Source organism: Pristis pectinata, chromosome 2 (assembly GCF_009764475.1).
Source record: "Pristis pectinata isolate sPriPec2 chromosome 2, sPriPec2.1.pri, whole genome shotgun sequence".
NCBI classification, from domain to species: Eukaryota; Metazoa; Chordata; class Chondrichthyes; order Rhinopristiformes; family Pristidae; genus Pristis; species Pristis pectinata.
The window spans coordinates 68,795,594-68,823,073 of record NC_067406.1 but is presented as its reverse complement, the minus strand read 5'-3'; the positions used below and the strand labels follow the sequence as shown (position 1 = coordinate 68,823,073).

The following is a 27,480-nucleotide window of genomic DNA, read 5'->3' as shown; positions in this document are numbered from 1 at the left end:
CAAGAATGTGGCAGCAATAGAGTGCAGAAGAGATTCACCAGGATGTTGCCTGTAGTTTTAACTGAGATATTGGATAGGCTGGGTTTATTCTCACTGAAACATAGGAAATCAAGGTGACCTTACAGAGATGTACAAAATGATGGGCATAGATAGGATAGAATGGTCAGAACCTTTTTCCCCAGGGCAGGAGAGTCTAGAACTAGAGGCACAGGTTTAAAGATGAGAGGGGAGAAATTTAAAAAGATCTGAGGGGCAAGTTTTTACCCCACAGAGGGCAGTGAAGATTTAGAATGAGCTGGCAGAGGAGGCAAGTACTATTATGTTTAAAAGACATTTGGATAGCGACTGGGATAGGAAAGGAGTAGGAGGTTACAGGCCTAATGCTGGCAAATGGGATTAGTGTAGATGGGCATCATGGTTGGCATGGGTGGGTGGGTTCTAAGAGCCTGTTTCTGTGCTGGACATTTCTATGATTTTATAGTTGGCCTCAAGTCAGATGTGGAGAGTGAAACAGGCTTATGCTTGGACAAAATGGGGGTGGGGGGGGGGGGGGGGGGAGGAGGGTAGAAATGCAACAGAAATTTGATTTGGCAAATAGCAATACTGTAAATGACTCGAGAACACAGAGGGCAGATACAATGTGACGTGGACAAGGAACTGTACATTTTGCAGAACACCACAAGCAATGGGCATATGCACTTAATGGAAGACAGTGTTTTGGATAAACATCAAGGGTTGAATTAAATAATTCTTTAAGAGTGTATGTAGCCAATGGAATTTTAGATTCTATATATGGATCCCCATTCTCTCAAGCATCATGTCATTCATGTAAGTTAGTGACCATAACCACCTGGACCCACACCAGAGTTTAAAAATATTGAGATTTATACTCTGACTAAAGATGCTATTTAGTCTTATCACTACCTTTCCAAACTTTACTAATAGCTTTCTCAGTAAATTCACCAGTCCCCTTCAAATCAGTTTCTTCAGTTGCCTTGTATTGCATGATATCTGCCACTCAACAGGGTAGCTCGCAAATGAAGCCCAGTTCTACTACTTAATATCAGCCTGTGCTATTCAACTCCAAAGATCACCCCAACACCTATCCATCCTTTCCAAACAAGTTTTGCCTCTGTTCCCACTTTCAAGTCATCTTTACGCAAGCTCAGACAACAGCTCCAAGGAACCTACTACTCATCTGCCACATTGATCCAGCTCTGCTTCCTTGCATTCAGCCAGTTTCTCCATTCGTTTATAAACTATGACACATGTAACTTTATTCATCAATCACCCAAGCAGTACTGTATCAAAATATTTGTTGAAATCTACAACAACTTCCAAGATTCTCCCCATCCACAAACTCATCACTGCTCCAAGAGATCATTAGGGTTGAAGTCCCTCTACTAGCAACTCTAGTTCCTTCCCCAAGCTCACCAGTAGCACCCTGGGTTATCTTTCCCCTGTAGAATGGATTGTGCCCCAAACCCTTTTGCCCAATCCCACATCTGAACTTTCAAGGATATCCCACTAAAATTAGTTATTTACTCAAGAAATACATGGATTAAGCAGTCTGGGCCTTTTCTACCACTATTTATTCTGTCCAACAGCTTCAATTTATTGCATTCAATTCTCTTAAAAATGCAAGACATTGCCCAAGAATTTTTCAGACTGCCATGTGAGAGGAAGACAATATGACCAAAAACTTCAGCATTATTCTGCACTCCAAATGCTTGAGCTTTGCTTTTTTTTTTGACCTAGGTATGACACTAATCCCATATTTTCAGCAATAATAAGACAGATGGGGATGAAAGAAATTGGCCAAAAAGGATAGCAAAGCACAGTTACAATTGGAAAACATCACTTGAGGGTTAAGTGAATCTATGCAACTTCAGAAGATAACCTTTAGCTGAACATGTCTTGTGTGCCCTAAATTTACCAGGTTAATCCACACGAGGTACAGAGATAGATATCAATCAAATCACCTATATAACTGGGGGAAAAAAACACTAAGATTGTTGTGCTGCCAAGATAGAAATAAAGTAAGAAACCTCACTGAAAGTAGTTAAGGCATGTTGGAATTTGATCACCATGAGGAAGTGGTGCAGATAAAGGGTACTAACCTCATCAATTGAGGACCATAAAACAATATTCATGCCCTTTTGTTTAAAAGCACATCAGTCCTGACTAGCTCAAGCACTCTTCTTCATGTCCTAATGACCCTCACCAATTTTTATTTTAAAAACAACAGATGCACCATAAAAAGCATCATATCCAGATGCATCAGTTTGGCATGGCAACTGTTCTGCCCAAGACTGCAAGAAACTGCAGAACTGTGAATACAGCCCAGTCTGTCATGAAAACCAGCCTCCTGCCCACTGACTGACTACACTTCCTGCTGCCTTGGGAAAGCGGCCAACAAAATCAAAGACCCCTTCCACCCCAGTCATTCTCTCTCACCCCTTGCATCAGGCAAAAGATACAAAAGCTTGAGAACGCATACCACCAGGCTTAAGGATAGCTTCTATCCTGCTATTATAAGACTTGAGCAGACCTCTTGTATAAGGATGAGTTCTTGATCTCTCAATCTACCTAGCCATGGCCCTTGCACCTTATTTGTCTGCCTGCACCCTAACACTATATTCTACATTCTATTACTGTTTTTCCTTTTTACTACCTCGATATACTTATGCATGGAATGACCTGACTGGATGGCAAGCAAACAAAAGCTTTTCACTGCCTCTTGTTACATATGACAATGATAAACCAATTATCTGTGCAGGACACAAAACTAAAATACTTCATCTCTTCAAAAACTGACCTCCTCTTCAGCAGCAATCTCATACTTGGATTTCTTTCCTGGCATTCTACGAATCAGATCCAACAGTCCATCTTCATCGATTTGTTTTGTTCCAAAACTCTCTGCCTAAATTATTTTTGTTAAAGGAAAATACCGCTTAAATTTGAATGAAAGATGTTCAATAAATCAAAGTAATAAAGGACAATATTACTCAAATATGTAAAAGCAACAATGAAAAAATTTATATCTGATTTCTCATGTACACGATTAGACTATTGCACCAGTTTTACCATGACAGTATTAAAGATGACCAAATCAATGCCACTATTATCAGCAGTGTTAAACAACTAGTAGTATCGATCGCATCTCCCACGTTTCAGATTGGTGTTCACATAAGCACTTGCTGCCAACAGGCACTCACTTTGTCCAGTTTTGATCGCCCACCTTCTCGACCAGTCACCAGGTAATTTGTTTTCTTACTAACATTTCCAGTCAGTTTCCCTCCATAACGCTCAATTAAAGATTTTGCATCATCACGTTCCATTGATTCCAGGACTCCTGTAATGACGAACGTAAGTCCTTCCAAGCAGTTCTCAGCTCCCTTAAATGATAAGAATTTGTACAGTCATTCTAATTGGAAAGTACAGACCACTCCATGCAAGAGGTCTTCATGATGTTAAAAGGTGACAAAGAGCAAAGCAATAGATTAGAAACTAGAGAGGGAGAAAAACCTCCCATCAGAACAAGGTTTCTATCTATTTTAGGAGTGCAGAAGTGTTGGAAAAGTCTATCCATTTTTGGGAGCAATATAATGAACTTGGACTTTGTAGATGCTACCTGACCTCCAGAATTACTCCAGCTTTTTGTTTGTTGCTTTTATCTCTAAAGGAAAATGGACAATGTGACGATGATAAACCAATTAACAGTAGTCAACGTTGAGTCAGGACCCTTCACCTGGACTGAAAGATAAAGCTTGAGATAGCCAGTATGAAAAAGCTGGCAGGTGACTGGTGGATCCAGGTATGGAGGGTGATAGACAGATGGAGGAGGGGAGAGTGAAAACAGCGACAGAAGCTGGGAGGTGATAGGTGGAAGCGACAAAAGGGCTGAAGATGATGAAATCTGATAGGAGAACAAGGTGCAGCATGGAATAGAGGGAGTGAGATGGGAGTAGTAGGGGAGGGATGGTTCTTCAACCAGTCAGATGAAGGTAGATGAGGAATAGCCAAAAGGTAAGAATTTCTATCCACAGTTTTCAAGTGTGCAAGATGAAGTTTTTTTTAAAAAAGAATGTTGCAGATTCACTGAAGTCCATCAACACAATAATTCAAAAACTGTCTATGAAACTAATGGAGATGTACTAAAATCATCTAAAGACATTTGAACGTAAAGAGAATTTTTTTTTAAACTGTGAATTAAAGATTGAAGGTTGAAGTTTTACAAAACGGGAGACTTGACAAATACAGCAGCTGATAAGCAAGTTGCAGCATCGCATAAAACAGTACAGCAACAGTAGACTAGTAAACAAGAGGACTGGACTAATAATCAGGAAACACTAGTTCAAACCCACCACAGCAGCCAGTTTAATTAAATGTGGGATAAAAGTATTAACAGTGTTGACCATGGATTTAAAAACCCATCTGGTCTTTTAATGAAGGACATTTGCCATGACTACCTGGGTCTGTGTGCGACTCCAGACCTGAATCACAGAATCATTGCAAGTTATGGCACAGGAAGACAACATTCACCCACTATGTTCACATCAGCTGACAAAGACCAATGTAACCAATCCCACTCTCCAGCTCTAAGTCCACACCCTTGGGAGACATTAATGCTTAAATAAATGGCCTATTAAGCCACCCATTTCAACAGCAATAAAGGGAAAAACAATGAATCCAAAAGCAAGATGCAGATGCTGAAAATCAGATACAACAGAAAATGCTGAAAATCTTTGGGTGGGAGGGTTGGTCAGGCAACATCAATGAAGAACGAGTTAACATTTCAGGTCAATGAGCTTTCATCAGGTGTTGCCCAATCTGAGTAACTCCAGAAACTTCCGTTTCTGTTATGGACAATAAATGCTGAAAAGCAGCATCTTTAATAAGTCCTGGTTGCCAATGACGTCAATTCAAACACAGATTCTGTCAGCTGCTGATCAGTGGACTGGGAATGAATGCCAGACCCTGAGCATGGTCAGTGAGGGATTGATGGAAATGTCTTTCTTTCCCCAGTGACACCCATCATCCTGGTGGGCTGGAGACATTTCAACCCAAACTGGGATCATAAAACACCGCCTTCTGTTTATAAATGCCCAAGACACTTGAACTAAAAAACAAGGTGACAGAATCAAATGGCTTTCTTTCTCCATGATCTTCAGGTAATTCTCATGGAATAACTCCAAGTGAGATAAAATCCCTAACGAGAGTGTTACAGACTCAGTGAAAGTCCCTTTAAGATAGAGAGTGTGTGTGTGGGGCGTGCTTACGTCAATAGAAGATAAAGGATGTAATAACATTGTTGAGAGCGAGAGCGCGAGCGAGAAGCCTGCTAGTTTTCTCTATCGATGGATGAGAAACAATAACTGTCTGCCACTGAAATCCATGCATGTAAGTTGGAAGTAATCCGGTGGAGTTCACTTTGTTGCTGACCTGTAGAAGGAAACAGGTATTTGTGTGTGGACGACCACGATTCGGATGCTTTTCGGGGTGAGGCAGTCACTACCGAGTAAACACTGGAGTGCCGTTTGGGTTCCATCGTGGAACATTTGGATTTCATATGTACTCTCTCTGTTTTTCTACATCTACATCTTATCTTCAGACAACGGTGGTTGTTGAAGAAGCCCTTGCTCATGTTTCACCTTATGACTTGCGGAACTGAACTTTAAGAACCATTCCGGAACTTGGAGTTTGGGACTTTGTCACACACACACACGACGAGTTTAGTTTTGGGGTTAACGTTCGAGGTTTAACATTTTTGAATTCTAACATACTAACATTTTTACTTTTATTTTACGTATTATCATAAGTAGTGATTAATAAAATAGTTTTTAACACTGAATCATGCTCAGTGTGTTTCTTTTGTTGCTGGTTCGTGACAAGAGATACAGCCAACAGTAATGCTCCAGCAAACTTCCAACCTTTCAAATGTTTCTTTTAAGATCCACATAGAAGAGACACAGACAAATACAAGCATGACAAATTGTATTATTCCCCCACCTTCCCAGGGACAGAGGTCATTGCCACATCTCTATTACTAGAATATTAGTGAATTGGTAATGTATACATTGTAATTTCCTTCAATCTATGAACCCTGGAATTATCTATTAGAAATGAAGCCATCACAACTGTGCCAGCTGTCCATGGAACAAAACAACACATTAGATCAAGTTCCCAGGTTTTTCTCCACACCCATTTTAAGTTGATTCATCCACTTCTCTCTTTACGCTCACCCCATTTCTGAAGTATTTTTAAAAATTACTTGCTTTCCTTTGAGAGATCGTAATAAGACCTAGCTACAAATTCTTAAATAGCAGACTACAAATTACGTTCAAAATCATTTCGAAAGAACAAAATCTAAACAAAAACCCAGCTTCTCCTCTCCATTTTTAGACTTTGGAAGGACCTGACATTCTTCTTGAAGTTTCTACAGCACCTGACCATCGATCTGTATAAATTTGACATTAAAAACGTTGTTTTTAAAAATGTGTAAGAACTTATCCCAATTTAAGATGCAACTGAACCAATATGCCTTTCTGATGTACATTTCCTCTCATTATTTTGTTCCCATATTGCTCCTGCTCAGTCCTACAGCCCATTGACACCATCTCATAACTTAATGTCCCAGCCAACTATTCTGATCATTTTACGCCTTCCGCAGCAACTGCGTAGATTTGTTCCAAGTACCCACCAAGTGTCTTTTTTGTGGATGTAGTGGAAATTCAGTAATTTCCCAACTCACTGAATACCACACTTTCAAAAACATAAATTACTGGCCATCCCCAGGTTATGAATGTCAGACTTAAGGATACCCATACAAACGAACAAACTCCCATAATATCAATTCAAAAGTACAACATATGTACAAACATTCGTTCCTAATAACAGCAGAACTAGTTTCCTCTCTCTCCCCAATTTTGTAATTGCTCTTTCTTATCACTCTTATGTGCATTTGATGTAGTTCATTACAATACTATGGAGGAACAGTTACCACAGAGTGATTTTTGTGTACTTTACGATTTATGGACAAAAATCAACTTATTGACATCTGTAAAAATGAAACCCGTTCATTACCCAGGGATGACCTATGGAACACAATTCAGCAAACTGTGGTCACACATTTAAATATAAACATCTTGGCTAATTATATATGGGTAACATATACAATAAAACAATGCAATGAATTTTAAACATTTTTCTATCAATGTTAATGAACAGTATGTACGAATAACCATCCTCCACTACAGGTTGAAAAGTATTGTTAATAACATCTTGCTGCTATCCTACCTGGGGGATTTCTTTTGAACCCAAAGCTCGTGGTCCATCGCGATTTAGAAAGCTGCGATAGGCCAAGTAATTCTGGCGCTTCTTTTCAGCATTCTCTGGGCTCTTGGATTGGAGAAACAATAAGATGTGGATACTTCTAACTCAGCAGCAAATTTTCAAAATATAAAACTACCCCAACAAGATTATGAACCAAATTCATATATGTCTGCTCTAGTGCTTTCAACAGGACCGTGCTACTCTATGGAAAGTAGAACAAATTAAACATTCCTCAAAACTCAACCAACCCAACCATACAATACAATAGATTTGCCAACTGGCTGTTACCAAGACACTTCAAAAAGCACTTAATTTATTTGATCATGTTCATTCATTATATTTTTTAGTCTCACAAAACCTAAATTATCCCTTCTTTAATGGCTGAAGGTTAGGGAAGGTCAAGACATGTACTTTCTGTTTAAAGAATAGGTCCAATACCAGTATTGTAGGGCAGGCACGGTAGTGAAGGGCAGGCACAGTAGTGTGGCAGTTAGCATAACGTTAATACAGTGCCAGCAACCCGGGTTCAATTCTGGGTGCCATCTGCAAGGAGTTTGTACGTTCTCCCCATGTCTGCGTGGGTTTCCTCCAGGTGCTCTGGTTTCCTCCCACATTCCAAAGACATACTGGTTAGGAAGTTGTGGGCATGCTATGTTGGTGCCGAAACCGTTGCGACACTTGCGGGCTGCCCCCAGAACACCACGCAAAAGATGCATTTCACTGTGTTTCGATATACATGTGACGAATAAAGAAATCTTATCATATTTTCCTTTGTTTTTACCACTTTCTCTCCCAAGAAGTAAAAGACATTTGGACAAGTACATGGATAGGAGAGGTTTACAGGGCTATATGCCAAACACAGCCAGATGGGATTAGCTTGCTGGGCAACACAGTTGGCATGGACCAGTTTGGCCAAAGGGCCTGTTTCCATGCTGTATGACTAAATTTCAACAACTGGCCTAGCAAAGAATACATGGAGTCACAAAGCTCTCAATCCGTGGAAGGTTCTCCAAAGCAACTACCCAGTAACTGTGCAAGCAAACCTTATGCCTCAAGTGGAATTGATTAACGGTTATTACTTTTTAAATCCATATTGACAAGATAGGTGGGGACCAAGCAAAAGAAAGTTCTTGGTGAGGAAATGTATTTTTCCACTTTAGTTTGAAGGAAGTCACAACCCAAAACAACATAGCAGACACCCAACCCATAATACCAGCAAAAAGCTTCCTACCTCAGATTTATTTGGGGATACTTTCTCCTTTGTGTTTGGTGAAACAGTTTGTTCTTCCTTCTTTGGAGAAACTTTTTTTCCTCCTTTCTTTGAAGGATTAGTTTTTTCCTCTTTTTTGGGAGAAATCTTTGTTTCTTTCTTTGAAGAAAGGGTTTTCTCCTCGTTCCTTGGCGAAATTCTCTTCTCTCGGACTGGCTTTGTTGGACTGCCCCCTTTCACCAATTCTTCTTTACGTTTCATGTTGGCCAATTTTGTGCTCATTTTAGATGGAGACACTTTATGAAGTGATTTTTCCACATCAGGACTAGAAGATTCAGATGAAAATTGAGAAGTCGTCCTTGTGTTCTGTGACTTACTGAACTTTTCACTGCAGTTCTTCACATTATCAGCTTCGCTCAACATCTTGGCTGAAAATTAAGGTACAGGTTGGTAAGTGAAGCTCAAATGTGTATCAGGCATGGAGTATATCTTACTATATTAGAATCAGCTTTCACATTCCCACTGCATGGCTAACCAAGGAGTAAAGCTTCCTCTGCTCTACAAATTGTGATTACACTACACAGCATGCTCAAGATGCAACAAAGCCAAACTCATTCATGGAACTACAGAAGTTTATAACACAGGAGTTCAATGACCACACTGCACATCTGCTCAGGCTCTTTGCTAGAGCAATCTAAAACTAAACCCACAGTCTTTTCTCCCTACGAAGCCTGCAGCTTCCAATGATTTTAAACCAATTTTTAAAACCTCAGATCTTCTGGTGGACTTTGCTGCTTCAGCATCAGGGCTATCGCAAAAGATTTTGTTCTTTTTTTCATGTATTCATTCACGGGATGTGAAGATCGCTGTCATTGACGTTTAACATCTATCCCTTACTGTCCCTGAAATCAAACAACTTGCTGAGCTGTTGTGTGTTAGCCACATTGATGGGTTTAAGGGTCAGACTTAAGAGCACGGTAGATTTCCTTCCCTGAATACTAGTAAACCTACAGGACAGGTTCTGTGGAAGGATTTTAACTCATCTCTGGATCATCAGTCCAAGCCTCTGTACACTACACCAGTAACTTTAATATATTACCATCCTCCTGGTGAGCACAGAACAACTTTAAGGTTCATTCAATTAATGTCTCACACAGCAGTCTAAACTTTGGAAATCTGCTACTTCTGTACACTGTCTCTCTCCCCATACCATCTCCAACTGAAATGACCCACAAAATCATTATTTTGTTTTTGCAGCCAATCCAACTGCACAGTTTCAAGAAATTACAGATTCAAACCTTTAAGTTATATTCCTGTGCAAACATACAAATACAACATCTGGCCTTCCCATTTCGCCAGTCCAACCATGTAGGATACCCAGACATGCCTTCCTACAAGAAAGCTACATTTCCCCCACCCCCAACCATCAGCCAAGTACTTCCAATATTTTCTGCTTTCATTTCAGATGTCCTCAGAATTTAGCCCTCTGATATTCTGTTCATCCCCAGCTTTCCATTGTATATATTCTCCAATTCCTTACTTTTCCCAGTTAATTTGCTACTTCCCAACACGACCGAGGGCGGACAGTGGTAGAGCAGGTGATGCAGTTGCCTCACTGATGCAGTGACCCAGGCTCAACCCTAACCTCTGATAATGTCTGTGTGGAGTTTGCATGTTCTCCCTTCGATCACATAGGTTTTACCCCAGGCACTCCAGTTTCCTCCCACATCCCAGAAGATATACAAGTCAATTGATTATTGTAAATTACCCCAGCATAGGCAGATGGTAGGAGAATCAGAGTGGAGTTGATGGGAACGAGAGAAGGAACAAGTGGGAGAATGGGACTGATGAGACTGAGTCTATGCCAGGTCTCAAAGCAATGAGCCAGATGTCCTCCTCCAATGACATGAGTAAATTTGAATCCCATCCATTTATGCTTTTATCTAATCTGCCATTTGTCAAACCCTATACTTGTGCCATCAATAAATTCCAGTAGCATATTTTTCTTTAAATTGCAGATATGTTGAAATGTCAGTTAGATTAAAAGAGTAACGAATAAGGGAAAACCGGGAAAGTAAAGAGGGCCTAAAAAATTACAGCCACTCTTAGCAGTGAACCCAAATTAGAGTCTGGTACAGTCTAATATAGAAACAAATGACGCAATTGACCCAAGCAGCCCAAATCTCCATGGAGCTGCTGCAAATTAAGTAGTAAGCAGCACTTAACATTGCAGCTCCAGAAATAATACAATCTTTTTAAAATATTCACCGGAGTGTTCTGATGTCTGCTCATCTGCCGTTTTTCTAGGTTCAGCCTTTACAACCAAGGATAAAGACAACTCCTGGCTTTCAGAATCTGTCCGTGCCTGAAAAGGATCAGAATAAAGTCAATGCTTGAAGAAATAAAACTATAATGGGTCCATTCCTTAGTTCAAGTACTGGTGGGAAAAGAATAATAAATCAGTTACAGCCCAACTAAAGACTACATATATCCCCTCCTGAATACATACATCCCTTGCTGAGCTACTGTTCGACTCTGGAAAGTATCATACATACCCAAGCACCAAGCAGTGGGGCCTAGATGTTTCAACAGTAAAATACCACAAAGAAAAACTGAATACTGGAAGAAATCAGTGGGTCAAGCAATAGGCAAAAGGTGCAAGTCAACATGTCGGGTTGAGACGCAGCATGCGCACTCTTGTCTTCAGTAAAGTGTTAAAGAGTCTGATTTTTATTTCTTTCTAGCTTGACCATTGGTGGAGCAGTAGCAAAAAAAAACCCAGGGTTTCAAATTCCACTCTAGAACAAGAATACATTTTCTAGCCTGACAGTTGATTGCAATGCTGAAGGAGCATTATATTGTTGGAGGTGCTAACTTTTAAACAAGTTATTAAAATCTGTTAAGGTGAATGCAAATGAACCCACTGCTCTTTTCCAAACAGCAAGTGCAATCTCAATGCAGTGTGCTGTACCATCCTAAAGAGCAGTGTAACTGGTTAACAATCTTATTACCACTAGAAGAACATTGTGCACAAAGTGGCTATCACATTTGCCTCAAAACAAGTACATACTCTTCAAAAAAAAATCCACTGGCTGCAAAGCCTCCAGTAGGTGTCAAGAAATAAAGTGCTGTAAATACTCAAAAGGTCACACTATCTTTGGGGAAAGGAACAGGATTAACCTTTCAGGTTAATGGCTCTTTATTAGAATGGAGGTTCTGATGAAGGGCCATTGATCTGAAAGGATAATTCTGTTTCTCTCCCCACAGATAATGCTTGACCTACTGAGTAGTTTCCGACTTCCAGCATCTGCATTCTTTATTCTTTATGTGATATGATTCCTAGCTGGAGAAGTCATTAGCCAAGCATGCCTGTGGATTCACTACTACCAAGAGCTCAATGTGGTCTGTTATGGAAATTTGACTCTTTGGGACGTCATAAATGACAGACTGGATAACCATAAGGCAAAAAGTCAGAGGAGCTCAGACTTGAAAAACACTGGTGAGCTCTTTTGGCTTCATTTGCTATTTACCCACGATTTTATTCCTGATGAAGATTCTTCAACCCAAAATATTTACTGTTCCCACCAATGTGGCCTGACTACCGAATATTTCCAGCACTTTGTTTCTTTTTAAATTAGATTTCCGGCACCTGCATTTTTTGTTAAATTTTCATTTAGATAGCAGTGCTAAATTAATCATACAGAAATGTATCTCTTGGTTAAGAATCACCCAGAAAATTCCAAAAAGCCACTTTTCACAGAATTGCATACAAGGCATTTTCAAACTAAATCAATTTAATGTGAGTAATAATTATTCTATTGACTACATAAAATCAGCTTTCTTGGTTTAATTTAAAACAGATCTTATTTCACAAGTTACCTTTTTGCTTTTTGGCAGGTCATCCAACATTGCCAATGTTCTAGCAAATTCTTCATCCTCATGCAGCTGCCGTTCCAGCTGAAAAGATGGAAACCAGAGCATGGTTTAAAAGATCTGGACAAAAACCCATGAGCAGGCAGAGACTTGAGAAGTTAACAAATATTTTCCCCAGCTAAGAGAGTGTACAAACAGAGTTACCAGGCCAATCGACGCGAGTACAATGATTTGCAAAGGAAAAGCCCACACAAAAGATAAAAAAGTGTCTCAGTCTAAAGAGGAAATAGATTCAGTGGGGCTAACTATCCCCGTCAGACACATATTAGCAGGAAGTGAATGGGAAAAACTCACTTTGTGGAGGTGAGAATAATTACAACAGAGCAAGACAAAATTGAAGAGGCTCAGATACTGCACTATATTATAGTGGATAAGGATTCAAGCGGAGGCCTTATCTGCCCATGGCAAAAGAGGGGGAAGTTACACATTGCAGAATTATTTTAAAATTGGCCTTGAACAATAACCTACAAGTACAAGGTGTCAGTTCCACTATTTCAAGCCCAAATTCAAAGTATAAAATATTCACTTGCAGTTGTATTCATTGTACAGGTTAAAAAACAAATTCTAGAAGATAGATGAACAAGTTGTATGGAACCTGCATCTTCCCTTTAAATGCAGAATTTTTAGCTTTAATTACCTCTGCATCTTCATCAAGTTGTAACTGGCGAGCTAGCTCTTCATCATCCACAGTGGAATCAAGACTGGCGGAAGGCTAAGATCAAAAGGAGCAAACTTAACCCATTTTATCTTTCCTGTTCAGACAATTGCCCATGTTTTGTCCACAGACGGCACTTGTTCTCCAAGCCCAACCAAAGCAGGCATCAGAAATGAACAATCTTTAGCTCATATCACCTCGCTTTTCAGTTACACAGCACATCATAAAGACCCAGTCTCACCTTCATACATACATTTTCAGTAGGGACTGCTGCAAAGCAATACAAATCGGAAACTTGTAACCCAAATTTTTCTAATCCAGAGATGTTTCAATTAATCCAGATAATCTATTCTCACCTTCACTGAGGGGCCAAGCCATTAACCTGGGATATCCCTGGCATGATAGTTCAGGGCAGTGATTTTATTTCTGATGGTAGTAGGTTTATTGAACATAAATTACCCAGCGTGAGTAGGTGGCAGGAGAATTAGGGTGGAATTGATGGGCACGTGAAAGAGAATGGGATTCATGGATTGCTCACAGGCTGGCATTGGAGGCCTTCCAGCCCACCAACTACATCATAAGGAAATAAGAATTATATGAGACTATTTTCATCAAAGGAGTTGAGTTACCCAAGTGCCCTTGGGTATTTAATTGCCTCAAGTTCAATTCCCATCTCTGCTGAGCTAGCTAATCTCAACTAAGGGCAAGAATAAATGTGACTTTAGTACTCCAAAGGGAAATATCTATTCCCACCTGGGCATAATCACAAAATGCACTAGCCTGTGTACTAGTGAACCAAAATGGATTCAATTTCAATACCTATTCAGTTGGTGGCTCTGCATTAATTGCCTTCAACAATATTGTAATAGAAATAAAACAAAAGCAACAGCCTTTCCATGTTCTCAGTTGAGACACTCTCCAAAGCCCAACAACCAATTAATATGCATCAACAAAAAGGTACCATGAAAAATGGTTATTGATAAAGTGATACAGATAGAGTACAGGTAAACAGTGTAGGGCAAAGCAGATCCGATTTCAGGGCCATGCAATATTAATGACTTCACACGTGAATAAATGCGAGAGGGAGAGAAAGATGTGTGGTTCTGAACTAATATAAACAGCCAGATAGCAATCTACCTTAACCTAGTTCAAAACAGAACAGCAAATACAATAGGGTAACAATGCAAACAATCCTTACTGCTTTCCTTTTGCTGGCCACCAGCTTTTTACTTGACCTCTGCACACTGTTTGAGCCAAAGTAATCTTGAACTGACGTGGCAGTAAATTTCACTGGACTTGCTGGTTTGGGCTGCATTGGTCTGAGCTGCGATTTCATGTCTGTGGTCCTTCCAGATCCTGATGTTCCAGGATGACCACCATTTTCCCTGGATTTCTGGGTCATCTTCCTACTTTGAAGAAAATCATCCTCATCATCTTGAGATGATAGGAGGAAGGGAAATAAAAGATAAGTTGGCATTTTTTCCCCAAAATAATATGTCATTCTCAGGTGGCAAATAACTACGAGCAGTTTCAATGTTGCTTTTAAAACAAATTATTAAATGCAACCAATAATCCAATACCATCCAACAGAACATCTGACCCCTTTAAAATGTGGGCAACTCAAACCATTTCTTCCCAAGATTTGTTAAATCAATAATCACCCAGGTCTTTTAATCACTTTCAAAGCAGCTGTCAAAAGATAATCTAACATCTCCAAATTCCAAAGCAACTTTGATGCTGGGAAAGTGAGAAAGGTGGTGAGGACATAGTATGAAAGAGTACTAGATTACACCCTTTCAGAAATTGCATTGTTTCCATCTTTACAGTCACCAGTTCAAGACTTCAGCATTGAAATAGACAAATAATTAGTATTATTGGACAGAAATCATTGAAAATCTATCACAAAAGAATGACTTAAATCCACAGGAAATAAAACATGAAAGTTTCTCCAAGGAAAGCCATTAAAAAGTCCTGAACTATACAAAATGTCACTGTCTATGCTTCAGTAGCACAGAATAATTGACCCAATAATAGTCTAATTTACCAATAATAAGGCTCTAACAGTCACAACATTGGCCAGGAATTGAAAAGTCCAAGATCAGAGTTCATTCAACATCTATTTAGTGTTTTGGCAAATTGTTCCAAGATGATTGTAAATTTACCCATGTCACAAGTTGTGTCATCTGTAAAAATAAAATTTATTTTGAACAAATAGGAGCTCATCAGGAGCAGTCATGCCAACTAATCTAGTTGCATTTTCTGATCCACATTAGTGAATGTACATGGGCAAAGAAAAGCAAGAAATAATGAAAGCACAGTCAAACTGATACCATTCTGCATTCTCTCAAAAACTGACAAAATTATTTACAGGAACTTAGATCATATCCATTTCTTACCAGTTTCAGAAACCACAGTTACAGGCTCTGCTCTGGAGAATTTTGTAGGTTTGGAGGAGGAAGAACCTTTCTTGGGTTTCTTATCTGGAGGTGATGCTTCTGGTTCAGAATCTGCAGTGCATAATATGTTTAAAAATAAAACACACATTTCCTTGCAAGTAGCCCATCTTGTGCCAATACAAATATGCTGAAAATATGCTGGAATGAGCAAGTACACCCTTGCCCAGGAGATAACTAATTGGTGTTGTACTAAATCATGCATACAGAATATGCAGGTTTCTTTGATTGGCTATCACAGCAAAGGCCATCTTGGGCTGGGAGGAAAAAAAAAATGGGAGGAAGAGTCACAACTGCTAGAATCATGGTATGAACATCAAATTCATCTTGGTTTTTCCACCACATATCATGCACCTTTGCTGTACAAGAAAGCACAAAAAGCAAGGGATTCCATCTGTTGGATAATGATCTAGCAACCTAGCCATTCTTGATCAAAAGCCAACACTCTGTTGAAAGTTGTATGTGCAGACAGCCATTTGGTTCCCAGTACCAGACAGCTGGTTAGCTGCATCACCTGAATTGCATCCAGTGTCGTCAGACCTTCCGAGGGAATAAAGTAGATTAAGAAATGATATATAACCTGCTCATGACACTTGGATATTCAAATTTGTTCAAATGAATTATTTTATTTGTTATTGTAACATAACCAACACATCCAAGTCAGCAGTTGCTGCACGGTCATGAACAATCAATCTTATTGTGCAGGACTAGAACAGACTGCACGTCAAGTAGCTGACATTAGTGAAGCAGCTGAATTTTTAATGACAATCCATTGATTTATCATCATCATTATTATTCACAGAAGTTTCTTCGTCCCTGGCACGCTACCGTATGCAATACCACTGCGAAAACATTTCATATCAAGTTAAAGTACTGAATAAGTACAAGGTCAGCACACCCCATTGCACAACCAAGTATTTTTAGAATAATTGCAAAACATGCTTCTACAAGCAGAATACATCTGATGACCACCTGATGGTTTAGAACAACGGCAGAATATACAGTTTATGATAACAAAATACCTGTATTTTAAATAATTTTGCAAACACAAATGTTTTCCTCACCCTCTACACTAGACAGGTGAACAGCTTGTTCCCAACTAATTACCACAATCAGTCTGACAGCTGGGACATAACCCAAAACACTGGTAATGAACTTGATTTCTTCCAAGAAGGTGCCATCACACAGTTCATCCCTTGTTACTAAAACTAGAAGAACTTTCCATCCGAGGGTTCACAATACCAAAACCATCTGCTTCTAGGTGGATGCAAGCAACGTAGTAACAAATAAACACAAAAAGGTGGTTCAGTAGCTTCTTAATGGCCACATTATATATTACTGCTCATTACAGCACCAAGATGCAAAGTTAAAAAGATCGAAGGACTAGACTCTTGCAGCATGCCCGTGATAAATGACAGGTGGCTGCAGAGATGGTATGCGCAATATTGGTAACTTTCCAAAATTCCCTCAATTCTGGAATAATCCCAGCAGACTGGAAGGTAACAAATGTAACAATGCCATTTCAGATTGGAAAAATAGTGAATTATAGACTAGGTAGACTGACATTTATTTGCTAACAAAATGCTGGAATCAATTCTTAAAGATATAGTGACAGAGCACCTGCAAAGTCATAATATGATTAGGAAGCATATGGTAAATCATGGCATAGTCAGGCAGAGTCAACGTGATTCCAAGATAAAACCATATTTGACAAATGAAGGGTTTTTTTTTAAAAATTAGGACACAAGTATGGTGGACAAGGAAGAACTAATAACAGTCCAGGTTTTCTTCAAAAAGCATCTGATATGGTTGCAGAAAAGAGCTATGGGGTTGCAGAAAATAAACAATTTTAGCATGGTGAAAGGACTGATTCAAGGACAAAAGAATAAATAGGTAGTTTTCAGGTCGTCACACATTTACTGATATGGTGCCACAGGGATCTATCTGGGCCATTAGCTACTCAGAGTTTATAATCATGACTTGGATGAAGCAGAGTAGAACATACCCGGCTTGCTGGTTAAACAAAGCTAGCTAAGAAAATGAGTGAGAGAGAAAAAAGAAATAATAAATCAGACTCTGCCAAGTGATATAGACAAGTTAAGAATTAAATGAATGGGCAGAAGAGAAAAAAAGACAGAAAGACTAGGTAAATGGAAGGCTATGCACTAGGCTTCAGCCTATACTCTCATAGGTTTAGAAGAAAGAAAGGAGACCTTATCCAAATGTACAAGATTCCAAAGGCATTTGACAGGGTAAAAGTAGAGAGGATGTTTCCCCTTATGAGGAATTTAGCACCATGGAATGTGGCTTCAAGATAAGGGGTCACCCTTCTAAGATGGAGACAGAAAAGAATTTCTTCCCAAGGGTTGAGTACAGTTGGACTTCTTCACCCAAGAAATCTGGGCAGGTTGCCATAGGATACCTTCACGGCCAAGATGGACAGATTTTTGGACTGATGTCCAGGGTAGCGAAGAACAGTTGAGGCCAATATCAAACCAACTATGAACTTATTTGATTGGCCAAGCAAGCTAGAAGGGTTCGATGTGAGCAGCTAGTCCTGCTTGCATTTCTTACTTTTTAAAAATAAAAACAACAGTTTATCACTATTGGAAAAATAGCAAGTGTTGGTGTACTGAGCGATCTTGGTCTGCACAGGCACAGAAATTAAACAAGACAGCAAGCAGTCTGGAAGGCAAGGATCACAATAGTCTTCATTGCAAAGAGCTTCAAGTTCAAAAATAAGGAAATCTCATTACTAACGCACCAGCCTTTGGAGGACACTATCAGTTATAAGTCTCAATACCCAAGGAAGGATGTTATTTCCAAGAATGGAGCAATTGTCCCACAAGGAGACAGCAAAACTGTCCCAGACTCACCCGAGTTTAGGAGAGAACCTAGCTGTGGAAAATTCCAAACGGAAAACAAGCCATTTCAGTTCACTAGAGAACCTAACACTAGAGGGTATCTCAGCATAGGCAATTTGCCATTTAGTGAGAAGATAAAAATTGCAGGGAATAGTAAATACTTGGAATCATTTGTCCTGAAACTTGTAGATGCTCTGTCATTAAGTAGATTCAAAAGCTGAGATCAACCAATTTTTGAATACTTAAGGAAATCAGAGGATATGCATATCAGGCAGGAAAGGGAATCTGATCCATAGGATTGCCATGATCTACAGGGAGCAAACTCAAGGCAGGGACTACTACTCCTTCTATTTCTTATGTCTGTAGATAAGGAGCAGTACAACTGAGCCTGGATCCACGTGTAGCTTTTCATCATGGAGACTTTCTTATGAATTATGTGCATATTGACAGTATATCAAAGTGAACAACAGCAGTGAATATCAACCCGTTAATAAGTTTATGGGAAAGAAGAAAAACTAGGAAAGCCTAGCTTTCCCACAAGTTACAAATGATACCAAAACGATAATTTTTTAAAAAAATACTTTACCCGAATCGTAAATAATGTGCTTTTTCCTGTGCACTGGCTTTTGTTTTGTTGCTTTTGAATTGCAAGAGTCCTTTTTCTGAAAGCAGAAAACAAACAAGCCAGTCAGTGTGCATCATGACAAAACAAGATCCACTCTATATTGCCTGTTGCCTTGAATGCAAGTTGGCAAGCCTTCAATATACACATCTGATTGAATCAATGTGTAACTCAGAGCCTTATGAAAAGGACAAACTAACCTTGACATCAGTTTTCTTCATGTTTGATAACCCTTTGCCAACATTTTTCATTTTGTTCTTTTCCAAAGCCTCACTCCCAGGCTTCTTCCCCGTAGGAAGCACATCAAAAAATCTTCTGATATCCTGTGAATAAAAATTGTAAAAATTCTCACCAAGAAGTCCCTAGTTTGAAATAAATTTTACTTTTTATAAGCTAGAAAAGTACATATATGCTGATGCACCCAAACATCTGAATAAACCAGCAAGTGCACACGAAATGTGCCAATAACTATCGACTCCCATGGCTGGCACAGTGATGCAATTTGTAGAAAAGTTGCCTCAGAGATCAATGACCAGAGTTCAATCCTGATCTCTGGTGCTAAGCGTGTTGTGTTTGCACATCCTCCCTATAACTGGGTAGGTTGTTTTCCTCCCACATCTCAAAACATGCAGCTTAGTCAGTTAATTGGCCACTGTAAATTGCCCCTTGTGTGTAGGCGAGTGGTAAAATTGGAGGGGAATTGAAGGGAATGTGTGGAGAATAAAAATGGGGATCAGTGTAAATGGGTAGTCAGCATCGACCCATTGGGCTGAAGGACCCCGTTTCCACTGCATGACTCTGACCATGTGAGTGTCAAAGAGAACCTTAAAAAAAAAATCTGGACTTAACTCTGAAAGGGGCCTGGCAGTAAATTAGATGAATGGTTAGATCTGGAATTCACTTTGAACTAGACTGCAAATTTGGACACATGTAATTCAGAGCCAACATCAGTATAGATTACTGGAGACAAAATACATGGAATCATTTTGGAAAATCAGATATATAAAATTGGGAAGCACAAGGTTTTTATAAAACCACTATCAGTTTAGCAGGCTAATTTCTAAGAAATAATCTGGAAACATTCTACAATCTACTAGGGTATAATGTACAAAACAGAGAAAAGATTTTAAGAATATTTATTGCTCCTGTTTCTTAACCTTGGTGAAAACCTCAACTCAGTGGGGTACAATTTCAGCTTCACAATGTGAGCAGACAATCCTATGACGCCAAACCTGGTCCTTGACAAATCAGTTCATAAACACATCCAACAGGATCACATTGACATCTATATTCCCTACTACTACCAGCAAGTCAGCACAAACCACAGAACAGTACAAGAAACCACCTGGACCAAAATACATACTGGCTCTTTGCTAGTGCGCTTTACTCAGTCCCAATAGTTCCCTCGTCAACTAAAATATTAAAGGAGGAACAACTTCTCTCACTGGACCATATTAAAGCAAAGCAATAGCAAGTGGTTCTTGTTTTTCTTGACTGTAAATTCCATGCAATCGATGGTAATCACATTTCACATAAAACCCCAGAAACTAAAAAGACAAAACACAGCATATTCTGTCCAAGTGGAACCCCTGACCATCTAAAAAAAACTCCAAAGATGCAGAGAAAGCACAATCCTACACATCATCCCAATAGACAAATGCAGTAAATAATCACAAGGATAACTCATCACCTCCTTGTGTTCATTAAAAATGCAGTTCTCTTCTACACCCTACCCATGAAGAAATTATGTCAAGGTTGAGAGGAGACAAGGCATCACGATGCATCCCACTGAAATAACTCCTTCCCAACAACAGAGGTAGGAATAAAGATGAGACATCAGGAATGGAGACCATGTTTTCTCTATTTTTGTTTAATATCATGCAAAAAGCCCTAAAGCCAAAGGAGTCAATACAATAAGAGTCACAACCACTTGCATTTAAATAGGATTTTTTTTAAATGTAGTAAAATGTGTCAGTGTTTCCCAGACACATCAATAGACAAAGAACAATTCAAGTGTCTTAGATGAAAAGTAGAGGGAGGAAATACTAAAGTTGGGGCTTAGAAACAAAACACATTCACAAAATCTGGGAAAAAGGAAAACAAGATTGGAAGGTCAGAGCAATCTCAAAGAACTGTACAGAGGAGGAGCTTAGATAAAAGGGATTTTATCTCAAGAACAGGAGTCTTAAATTTAAGGCAATATGTATCACAAAGCATAGGAGTGATTAATAAATGGGACTTGTGCAGTTGAAGCACAGGCAACAGAGATTTCAATGAGCTCAAGTTTACAGAGGTTGGGAGGCTGATCTGAAGTAACAAATCAGATGAGGATTTCAGCAGCAGATGAGGGGCAGGGACAGAGAATAGCAATATCACGGAGGTAGGTTTTGGTAAAAGAGCACCTGCGGTTACAAGCTCCAGTCAAGATCATGTACCAGATCAAAAACACAACTTTAAAATTCAGCTTTAGACCATGGTCATGGAGAAACACAGAACAGGTGACGGGGAAAACAGAATTTGTGGCAGGGATTTTGATATTTCCAGTGTTCAACTGGTGAAAATTTCTGTTCTTTATACTAAATATCAACCAATGTGACAGAAGACATTGCAAAACCATTTTACTTGAAAATGATATTAACAGGAAAACACAGTAAAGAATATCACCTGCTTTGTAATGACACCGGATATAGAACCCTCCAACAACTAGACACCATTACCCACCACTTGGATCATTCACCCATGGAGATTTTGGATAATTGTCATTCTCTACCACAATTATAAAAATAACAATGTGCTAACAGAAAGAACTAGAGCAAAACAAACTTCAGCTGAATTTGACATAGCACAGTGCATCTATTCTCTCAATATAGATGAATTTAAAAAAAAATTCAACACCAGACAAAGGCACTAACAAACTGATTTCAGCAATCCCAAATCAAACAAACATGAAGCCCTAGATTTAATTCAAAGCTTTTCAGTAATATTTCTTCAACACAAAGTGATGGTCATTTTCAATACCAATATTCATAATCTTGGTTTATTTAGATACAACACATACAGGGAAGCAAAATTCAGTAGCCCACAAAGCTTAAGAACATGCATGACTTTATTAATATTTGCACATGCATCAATACCACTTCCAAAGGAAAAAAAATCAACACATTAATGGAGAATACACTCAATGAAGCAAAAAAAAAACTGCTAGAGGAACTCAACAGGTCAAGCTCCATCTGTGGAGGCAAAAGGATAGTTAACACTTCACATTGTGACCCTGCATCAGGACTGAAAATGTGGAGGGAAGATAGCCAGTATAAAGAGAGGGACATGTGAGACAAGGGCTGGTAGATGATAGATGGAACCAGGTAAGGTGGGGAATGATGCGCAGATGGAAATGGGAAAGGTAAACAAAGGGAGAGAGAACCTAGGTGGATTGGAAAGAGTGGGGAAGGAACACAGAGGGAAATGGGTTACCTGAAAATGAAAAATGTTCATACCATTGAGCTGTAGGCTACCCATGTGCAATGAGGTGTTGTTCTTCTAGTTTGCATTTGGCCTCACTGTAGCAGTGGAGAAGTCAAGGGCAGACATGTCAGTATGGAGATGGGAAGAGAAGTTGGTGGCATGCACCTCATATTCCACTCAGTTTTCAACATTCAATGGAGTTTGATCAAATCCTAGGATTTGAAAGGGGCTACAGTGCTAGATAAACCAAAACATTGCAGGTTCAGCTAAAACAGCGAGGCTTTGGATCTCCTCTTGATTTCTGACCTGTACAGGTGCTGAAATTGTTTCTGTAGACCTCAAACGAAACCAGGATTGGACTTAACTGTGATGCCCAACACAGCCGGGCAGTTTGCCACCTTTTAACAAAGGCAAGAATAAAAGACACTTGGGCAAGAACAATCTGTCCCTGTACGAGGTAGAAATTCTCCATTCCATTCTCCATTTTTTGCTGATACATGTTCAATGAAAGCTTTTGATTGGAAACTCACTTATTTCAGGAGAGAGTCTAATTGCCTGTATTCCTGTACATTCCTCTTCCAAGCTTGTCCAATTTTTAATTCCACATCTGACGCCAATGAATTGTTCAAAATTCAAGGTTGTTTTATATATGCAAGTACAAGGAAAGCAAAACTCATCACTGGTCAGTGCCATTTCTGAATAAGGTGACATTAAAATCAACTCTCAAACAACTACTTTAAGATAGACAGAAGAGACAGGCAACTCTCACATTATTTACAACTGTCCCAGCTTCACACCAATTCTACTCCCTGTCACATCTTCACCTCAATTAACTTTCCAGACAGAAAAATTTTCACACTAGCAAAACCAGCACGACTTCTGCAAAATGTATGACCCTAAAATAAAATTTTAAAAATGCAAGATTCCCTTGGATATTTATTTACATACTTTGATGCAGAGGAAATCCAATATTTAAATGTGATTTTACTGCTGGCTCTCTTTTGAATCTTCTTTAATTACTGGAGAATAAAGAGGGTGGAAAGGAACAAATGCAAATATAGCTTTGACTAATCAAGTAATAACAAGAGCTGCATCTCTTCTTGGGCTTTTTAAATGAAGGGAGAAAAGGAAATAACCTTGCATCACTGAAGCAAAGACAAAAATCTGCAACTAATTGAAAACTTATACAGAAGATCTTGAAATCTACCTTCTTTTATCTCCCAAATCAACTTAGCATTAAAACTCTAATACCAGCAGTTTTTGAAGTAAGCCTATCCAGCAACTTGCTTCAAAACCAAGTGGTGCAAGATCCACCTATTAAATTCCAATCCAACACTTCTGCAACATTAGATTTCTTCCCCATCCCCACCCTTCCCACAATCCCATAAAGGATCTTGATGTTTTGATGGGGTCAATATGGAAAAGACTTGTGGGAACTGTCTCTTGTGGGAAAATCTAGAACTTGGGGTCACTTTTAAAAATAAGTGTTGCTTAAGATAGATGTAGCAAAATTTCCTCTCTCAGTAGGTCCTAAGACCATAGGGCTCTCTTCCTCAGAAGGCAGTGAATATTTTAAATTCAAGAGTTAGATAGACATTTAATAAGCAAGCCAGTTAAAGAGTAGCAAGGAATGTAAATTTGAAGTTACAGTTAGGCCAGCCATATTTTATTGAATGACAGAGCAGGTTCAAGAATGACATATTCTTGCCATGTTCCTTCAGGTAGTGTGTTGTCCAATTTAGGATATTGTAATGTCACATCAGAAACAACATTAGGGAATATAACAGTTCTTTCAATCCACGGACGGTAGTGTTCCTTACCGTCACAACATTTACATACCAAATGTACAAATACTGCAGCACAGGGCCTCTATTCCAAAAACATTTCTGTGTGCATGCGTACAGAGCTAAGCACCAGAACATGCACCTTAAATGCACCTGCTTATCATCACAATAGAAACAAAGGGTCGAGTAGAAAGACATTAGGATTCAATTTTGCCATCTCAAACCAACCAACATTCCATGCAAGCATGGCTATAGTTTGTCATCCAACCTCAATCTGCTGCCAACATCCAATGAGACAGGTTGGACCATCCATCTTCACTATCTTATTGTCACTGCCCCACTGATGTCCCATTCTTAGTTAAGTCATTGTACCCAGTACCTGTCTTCCGATACTTGGGTCTCAAATTCAACCCTGACAGCGTCCCATTCATTCACAGTGCAAGTCTATAATTCCCAAGAATGGATTTGTCTTTTTAAACCTGATAACAGCCAGAATCCTCTCCTCACTTCAATTTCATCATTAATTTAAACACATTAAAGCCTAATTCACCAACAGAACAAGCAGACAAAAATCCCTGGATACCATATCCCTATTGTTACTCTTCATTTCTCAAAATTATGTTCACAAAACTCCTGAACTCCACTCTATATACACTTCAGTTCACCATACCTTCCTATTCCAGATCCTATTCCAAATAAAACATTGCTTACCTTTCATCCCTTCCTTCTCATCCTGCAGCACATTTACCCTCCTCTACTCTAATTCTTCAAGTCACTTCTTGGAACTCTTCACCAATGTAACCAAATGTATTACTGAAAAATCTCTGATCATAGACATCTACCCAGAAAACAGCATCTCCTGGTCCCATGTACAACAGTAGAGAATTTAAACATCACAACCTTGCAGGTTTCTCTTTCAGTTCTGAGATTTCTCAGAGATAGCCATCCACAACTTTGATGGAATCATTTTTCACCAATTCTAATCTCTCTGGGTTTGTGACCCGATCTATTAAACTCCTTATCACAGAAAGGTATCTTTCACAAATCTTGACTTTCAGTCAGAAGTATTTCCAATCAACTGGAATCACCAGGTGAGCAGATAATTAAACAAGGGAGATTCTCCAATGAAATTCAAGGCTCTCTCACTCAACCCACTGAGGGAGCCTTCATAGAAATAGACGACCTAAATCCGTGTTGTGGTTTAATGTGGCCCCGACAACAGTCAGAGAGAACCGCCATACCAAGTGATGGTAGCACAACCCTGCCCCGCCTGCTCAGAGACACCGAACCCAGTACCAGGCATTCAGAGGGGGGGGGGGGGGTTGGAAGAAAAATAAGTTAGGATGGAATAGATGTCCGGGCCGAGACGCAGAACGCCTGTAGAACTGAACGGTAAAGCGGCGGGGGCGCCGCCAACGCGGACACCTCGGCCCTGCCCCCACCCACCCCCGCATGGTGCCTGGTCCCTGGTCCCCGCCCCGGCCACAGTCCCCAGCTCCGGCTGGGCATGACCGGGCAGAGGCCACTCTACGGCCAGTCATCGGGGCCCGGGCCCGGCCCGCTCCGCTCCGAGCCCCCGCCTCTCACCATGTCGCCGTTGCTCCGCCGCTACATTTGGCGCCAACAATTTCAACGCGCAGGCGTGCGGCGCGCGGCGATGACGTCATCTCCAGCTGGCCGCCCCGGTCTGGGTCAGGGAGAGTTTGATTGACAGCGAAGTGGGAAGCTAAACCAATGCGAGTGCTGGCGCCCAGCTTTGCGTTGAGTGATCACGTAATGCCACTGACTGGCCTAGAAATGTCATGGAGATACATCACGAGGTGCTGCAACTTTAAAAGCTGGCTTTTTGAGGCCATTTCCCCACACAGTAACTCATCAGGCTACATTTTAGCAGATAAACTTTACAGTCTCACAACTCTGGTTGCACTCAGACAATATCAAGGCAATCAGCTATTACATTTTGAGCTTTATGTCAAATCAATCTTGCTACACAAACAAAACACTTACTGGTGCTAGGCAAGTTTTATTGGGACAATTCTGGAATTTAACACAAGAACATAAGAAAATAGGAGCAGCTGTAGGTGACTCAGCCCTGCAAAACTGCCCTGCCAATCTGATCTGCCCCAGGCTTCATCACCTCATCTGTGCCAGTTCTCCAGAGCCCTCAATTCCCTGATCTTTCAAATAAAGAAAATCTTCTTCAAATACTCCCAAAGATCTAGCCTTCACAACCTTCCAGGGCAGAGAATTCCAGAGATTTATCACCCTCTGTGAGAAGTTCCAATGCAGCTCAGGTTTAAATGACCACTGCCTAAACTTGCAACTATGTCCTCTCATTCCAGATTCTCCCCCAAGTGGAAACATCTTGATATCTATCTTGTCACGTCTCCTCAGGATTTTGTGTTTTAATGTAATCTTGTTTAATGGGATTATATTGTGTATGATCTTGTACATAAAATCTCATTCAGCAAACACCAAAGGATATAGATCTAATACTTTAGCTACTTGTGAAACAACAACCCTCTCAGCTCAGAAATTAGTCTGGCACATCTTCTGGACCACCCCCAGTACCAGCATATTCTTTCTTAAATAAGGGGACCTAAACAATACACAGTACTCCAGGTGTGGCCTTGCCAATACCACATAAAATTGTAACTGCTTTCCCATATCTAAACCCCAACCCTCTTGCCATAAAAGCCAAAATGCCACTTGCCTTCCTAACCACTTACTGCACCTACCTGCTAAACTTTTGCGATTCTTGCGCAAGAACACCAAGATCCCTCTGTACTTCACTCATCTGCAATCTTTCTCCATTCATATAGAAGTCAGCCTTTAGATTCCCCTTACTGATCTCAGTCTTTCCTACATTGAATTCATCCATTCACTCAACCGATCTATATCCTGTTGCAGAGTCCAAATATCCTCATCACAACATGCCCTCCCACCTATTCTTGGGTCATCAGCAAACTTAGATACCTTATACTCTGTCCCCTTCACCAGGATATTAATACAAATCATAAATAACCATGGGCCAAGAAATGATTCTTGGGGCACTCCACTAATTACCTCCTTCCAGCCAGAAAAAGACCCATTTATTTAAATTTCTATGTGATAACCAGTCTTCAGTCCATGCTAACTCACTTATCCTAAAACTGTGAGCTC

General features: G+C 39.8%; 1 protein-coding gene across 5 annotated transcripts in view; it reads right to left on the bottom strand.

Annotated features, from left to right (window-relative positions):
* The window catches only part of rfc1 (replication factor C (activator 1) 1), a 43,674-nt gene extending 17,622 nt beyond the window's left edge, over positions 1-26,052 (bottom strand). The window contains exons 1-12 of one of the 5 annotated variants that reach the window (XM_052032511.1): positions 25,906-26,052; positions 19,273-19,395; positions 19,037-19,112; positions 15,530-15,640; positions 14,332-14,567; positions 13,116-13,190; positions 12,425-12,502; positions 10,814-10,910; positions 8,567-8,973; positions 7,300-7,401; positions 3,219-3,398; positions 2,819-2,923 (exon numbers count right to left, since the gene is read on the bottom strand). In XM_052032511.1, coding sequence (XP_051888471.1) covers positions 2,819-2,923; positions 3,219-3,398; positions 7,300-7,401; positions 8,567-8,973; positions 10,814-10,910; positions 12,425-12,502; positions 13,116-13,190; positions 14,332-14,567; positions 15,530-15,640; positions 19,037-19,112; positions 19,273-19,395; positions 25,906-25,908 — 1,593 coding nt within the window. In that variant the 5' untranslated portion in view covers positions 25,909-26,052. Of the gene's footprint in view, positions 1-2,818; positions 2,924-3,218; positions 3,399-7,299; positions 7,402-8,566; positions 8,974-10,813; positions 10,911-12,424; positions 12,503-13,115; positions 13,191-14,331; positions 14,568-15,529; positions 15,641-19,036; positions 19,113-19,272; positions 19,396-25,218; positions 25,439-25,764; positions 25,854-25,905 lie in introns of those variants that run through there. The other 4 variants (XM_052032504.1, XM_052032536.1, XM_052032527.1 and 1 more) reach the window with 4 other exon arrangements.
* Positions 26,053-27,480: the final 1,428 nt, after the last annotated feature.